The sequence below is a fragment of the Solanum lycopersicum genome, chromosome 5 (genome assembly GCF_036512215.1).
Source record: "Solanum lycopersicum chromosome 5, SLM_r2.1".
In the NCBI taxonomy this organism is placed as follows: Eukaryota; Viridiplantae; Streptophyta; class Magnoliopsida; order Solanales; family Solanaceae; genus Solanum; species Solanum lycopersicum.
Genome location: NC_090804.1, coordinates 55,068,046 through 55,073,746, shown reverse-complemented (window position 1 = coordinate 55,073,746; position 5,701 = coordinate 55,068,046). Strand labels below are relative to the sequence as shown.

Below are 5,701 nucleotides of genomic sequence, written 5' to 3'. Positions count from 1 at the left end.
GCTTTGATTTGATATCGGAAAGAAATCCGAATATATTTGGGTTGTTGTGTTTTTAACTAAAAACAACGACCAGAGACCAAAGCAACCCGACATTATATATATAACTTCAAATTTTTATTTTATACATAAAATATTTACTTTGAGATCATTTAAAAATATTCCTTATACTATTTCATAGTTTTTATCTTTAAATATATTATTTCAAGTTTAAAACTTAGAATATAAAGATTATAGTTCATAGATATTGATAATTATAATAAAACTTAAATCAAAATTAAATTAATACTAATGCAAAAAAAATTAATTCAATACTAAGAATGACAATAACATTCAATATTTGTTCTTTAGTTTTACATTAGTTTAGACAAATAAAATACAAAATCTAATTTTAACTTTCCTTAAGTATTTACTAGTGTAACTAAATACTCATTAAACTTATTTTAGCATGATTTAGTACTTTTCAATTATGATTATTTTCATTATGACTTTATAATATTTATTTATATGATGATTTCATTATTATATGTTATTGAATATTTTTATATCATCAATACTCATCTCATATTTTGTGTTATTTTTTTAAGAAACACCTTAGATAATTGTATTTTGGTTGGACTAAAGAAATATTTGGAACACAAATTAATTATATGTTTGTATGCAAACTTTACCGAAAAAATCCTAAAATCTGGAAAAATCCGAAGTTTATTAGTTTGGTTTGATTTATAAATGTAAAAGTTCGACATCATGGTTTGGTTTGGTATTTGATAAATTCGAACCTCCGGGGTTGAAAAATCCGAACAAATCCCAATTTTATTAGTTTGGTTTGGTTTATAAATTTAAATATTTTACACGGATGGTTTTGTTTGATATTTGAAAAATCCGAACCAATCCGATCATGTACACCCCTACCACAAACCAAGAACTTTGGGAGTTTCTTTTGACTTGGTTAGTTGCAAAAGGTTGTCACAAAATCTTATCTTGCAACCTTCTTTTGGTGTGCTAGCAATTCTGTTTTGTTTATCTTTCACATGATCATGATGATCTGAATGGTCGAGAAAACATGTGTAATACATGAACTAAATGATTGTATCGTTCTGCATTAAAATTGTGAATCTCTGAGGGGGGTATGAATTTCGCCTTTTGGGAAGTATCAGGTAAGGTTTTTCTCACCATATACAAGAATCTCACTTCTTTATGATGCTTTGTCATGTCATAATGCATGTTAAGTACAAAGAAAGGGAGCTGATTTTCTAGTAACACCATGTCTCGGCATACTTGTTTCTTCATCTATTCCAAGTTGATGATGTTGTTATTGTCGTCTTCCTCTTCCTCTTCCTCTTCCTCTTCCTCTTCTTCTTCTTCTTCTTCTTCTTCCTCTTCTTCTTCTTCTTCGTCGGTTGCATAGTACTCTCGAATAGATTCAACCACAAAACAACCATCAAGTAACAACATTTCTAAAGAATTGTCAACAATATCAGTATTAAGGTTATCATCATAACATTGTAGTGTTTCATCTTTCTTTTTCTCCAATGAACTAATGCAACTTTCAACATCAAGCCCCTCCTTTCGTTGGAGAAATCGTGGTAGGTACAACAATTTGTACTTCTCCATCGAACAAAGTTCATGATTCCTTTTTTGGCAAGGACCAATGGAGATCAACATTGGCATATAAGCATCTGTATTTGATTTTCGTAATCCCATATTTACTCTGAATATGGTTGCGGAATTGATACATGTATTGTCCAAATCCTTAAATTTTTCATCAAAGATTTGATTTGCAGATTTCATTGACAATAATTGATCTTGACCATTTGTTTCCTTAATCTCGATCAATTGATCCACTTTGCTCCCTTTGTCTATCTGTAATTAGTGTAAAAGAATCATACTTCTTGTCTATTATACATTTTACTTTTTTAAATACACATGATTAATGGAGTACTAAATAATATCTTAGACAAAAAAATCAATTTGGAACGTCAATTGTATGCAACTGCTTTTCTCTACTTTTATTAGCTCAGAAGTCTTTAAAAACGAGGAAACTGACTTTTCTTAGTAGGAAATCAAGTTAAACAAATTCCACCTTGATAGTGTCCTCCCCCACCTACCAACACCTCATCTTCACCTCCATCACTCCACACGCCCTACCCCATCTTCACCTCTCATAAGTCATAGTATATACGGATAAGGGCCTAAAATACTCTTAAGTTATTGAAAATGGTACAAAATTACCCTTCATCCACCTATTGGCTCCAAAATGTCCTTTTCATCCACCTATTAGCTCCAAAATACCCTTATCATCCACCTTTGGGTTCAAAATTGATCACTTTTTTAATTGTTTTAAAATTAAACTCTTTAAATATTTTTTAAAATACTTGGCGTTCAACTATTGATTATAATTTCAATTTATTAATATAATTTATGAACCAACCCGCTACCCACTCATTACTAACTAAACCTCACCCAATTAATAATCCAATTATAATATCAAAATCGTCATAAACACTACTAAAACACGATGAAATTATAAATTTCTGAAAATGACATTCAAAATTATTCGAGTTTGAATCGAAGTCCAAATTAAATTTAGGTTGAGCCGCTTATTTAGGAGGACACTTTCTTTCAAAATTGAATAAGAAATTTATGATTGAAGGTAAAGAAGTACATTCCGAATTAATTAATACACTTTTTTTAAATATAATTTTATAAATATTTATGATTTGTTTTAAAACATTTAATATATTATTTTGCAAAGAAGTTACCTATGAAGTAACATCACATAATTAAGACATAAGAATAATTAAGATGAACATAGTCAGACTTTTAAGTTTATCGGTGATTTTTATTTAGCCACTTGAATGTATGATAATTTACTTTTATACTTTTTAAGAACTCTCAATTGGTAGTAGCTTGCATTAATAATGTGACGGGTTCATTAATCTAGAGTATTGAATTAGTAATGGGTGGGTAGTGGATTGATTTATAAATTATACTAATAAGTTAAATTATAACATATAGTTGAGCGCCACGTATTTTTAAAAATATTTAAATAGTTTAAATATAAAACCGTTAAATAAGTGGTCAATTTTGACCCAAAAGGTGGATGACAATGGTATTTTGGACCCAATAGGTGGGTGGAAAGGGTATTTTGGAGCCAATAGGTGGATGTAGGATAATTTTGTAACATTTTCAATACTTTGAGGATATTTTAGGCCCTTTTCCGTAGTATATATATACACATATTTTCAAGATAATATTTTACCATATCTAATACAAGAAAATAAGTAATAAACCCATATATTTTTTATCGTATCAAACACACCCTTAGCATAAACAACAAATACAAACAAAATATTCAAGTTCCTTAACATACACACAAATTGTTAGCATTGAAACGATACCTCATCTTTTGTAGCTTCTCTTAGAGAAAGTTGATCTATTGGCACAAGATCAGTATAGTGAGCCATAACCTTCTTGAGACTGTAATTCCAATAATTTAAAAAAAGGATAAAAAATATTAAAATTCCCAAGTGTTTTTTCTAAGAAAGGCAGAAATTTACCTCTTTTAATTTGGCTGATTATCCTTTAATTCCTTATTAATTTGTTCTCTTGCAAGACTGTTATAACCCCTAGTCCACTAAAGTCACCGCTTGAGGTCCCATATTTTTGGGTGTCCATTTTTAAAAATAATTATTTATATATATTATTTTTTTAAAAAAAAAAAATTATATATACTATGAGTGTTATAATTTCTGCTAAGGAAATTGCATATCAAGTGAAAATAAATCAAAATATCGTAAGAAACAATAAATATGAATAGCGAAATCACAAAGTCTCTTGAAGAATCTTTTAATGTTTATTACTTTACATATATAGGGTAGTTCAAACTATTTTTTCACTTCAAAATAGATTCAAACCAATTGAAGCATATGAAATTATTTTTGATTTCTTATTTAGTGGCAAAATATTGATATCACAAGATGATGAGAATTTAAAATATATTGTCTTAACCTTGAAGTTTCTTTAACATGTAATAGTTATTATGATATTGATGGTTTAATTTATTTTTTGAATTAAAAGTGTTGAGAGAAATAATACAAGTTGAAGATAACGATCTAACAAAAATACTCAATCAAATAAAAAGACTTGATACAATTTCAATCATAGAATAATGTTAACAATTCCTTTAACCGTTATCTGGGCCGAAAGAAGTCTTTACGAAATTAAAATTTATTAAATATTCTTTGAGATCAATAATGTCTCAATAAAAAATTAAATGAATTAGCTATATCACTATTTGAAAATGAATTATTAAAACAAATTGATTATAAAATAGTACCTAATAATTTCACATCTAAAATAGGTTAGAAAAGTAGATTTAAATAAAAGTAAATATGATGAAAAAATTAAAATATTAGGAGCCCTCTCTTAAGTTTCGCTAAGGCCTCCAATATTGTTGAGTCAGCCCCTGCATAATACCTCCTCAAAATACCACCAAGACCTTTAGCCTTTTCATATCCAGGAAATTCACAAATCACTCTTAATAGACACTTAATATCCCTCTCGCTAATAACCTTTGAGGATAACGTACCCTAACCAAAGACTACAATATAGAACTCCATCAAAATGAAGCAATCTACTTATTAACCTTGAGTCATTGAGGGAAGAAGGCATCTGTTGCAGGTGTAGGAAAGATGTTTCCTTGGACATCAATACAAACAAAGAGACTTACATTCTATAGAAGGAGTTGAGGTAAAAGAAAAATTTATGGATGTACCTGAGACTTTATGGGAAGAAGTAGAGGAACAAGCTGAAGAATTCCTAAATGTTTTATTAGGCTTGAGTTCCTGAAGTGTCATTATCTGTACCATTAAGATGGTGGATTATGTCGAGAATTAAAATTTGACATGTTGCAAATATGAATCTTTTTGAGCGAATAATATAACAAACTATTTAAAAATATCTAGAGAAGCTTATATCTAAAATTTGAAACTATTTAGTGGAGGTTTGAGTTTCTTTGGATTAAAAAGACAAAATCATTTCGTTGAGGAAGATGAACTGCTCCTCTAATGTACACATGTATATTGTGTAAACATTGTATATAGATGTGTACACATATGTACTTCATAATTATACATGAAATATATTTAGTTATACGCTATTTATACAATATGATACATAAGTAAAAAGCCATAGGATAAGAGGTGAGCCGACTAATGTTGTAATAAAAGGCATATAATAGAATTACGTCATTATTTTAAACCAAAGTATTAAGAAGGATGAGTTTCCTTTAAATGTTTATTGACATGGTATACAAAATAGCCTCCAATATTCGTTACGTTTAATTTCTTTATTATTAGTTTTCTATATACTTGTTGATTAGTATTATAGTTATAGTTTTAGTTAATTATCACTCCGATCAATATTCAATGATAATTACGTGAATTGGGGTTTTAAGTGTGTATAATACGCAAGTTTGTATAATTCAGAAGTTGTATAACTTTTGTATAATATAATTTGTATAACTGTTTAGAGTTCAGATATTTGTGTTTGTGTAAATTCGTTATTTTGAGTTTATATAAACGTAGATCAATAATACAAACGAGACAATTTAAACTACAATATGTAAATATGCAAGCTATAGCTATGAAACATACTTAAGTTTAGGGATAATTTCAGAGACCTCTTTCAAGGTTTCGCTCTA

At 28.5% G+C, this 5,701-nt stretch overlaps 1 protein-coding gene across 1 annotated transcript; it reads right to left on the bottom strand.

The window, feature by feature from the left end:
- Positions 1 to 1,000: 1,000 nt before the first annotated feature.
- Positions 1,001 to 4,958, bottom strand: LOC138348431 (UPF0481 protein At3g47200-like). The gene is made up of 2 exons (XM_069297626.1): positions 3,399 to 4,958; positions 1,001 to 1,860 (listed from the first exon to the last, which is right to left on the bottom strand). Exons 1-2 carry the CDS (start codon positions 3,462 to 3,464, stop codon positions 1,288 to 1,290), a joined length of 639 nt encoding a protein of 212 aa, XP_069153727.1. The 5' UTR covers positions 3,465 to 4,958; the 3' UTR covers positions 1,001 to 1,287.
- Between the last annotated feature and the right edge of the window lie 743 nt (positions 4,959 to 5,701).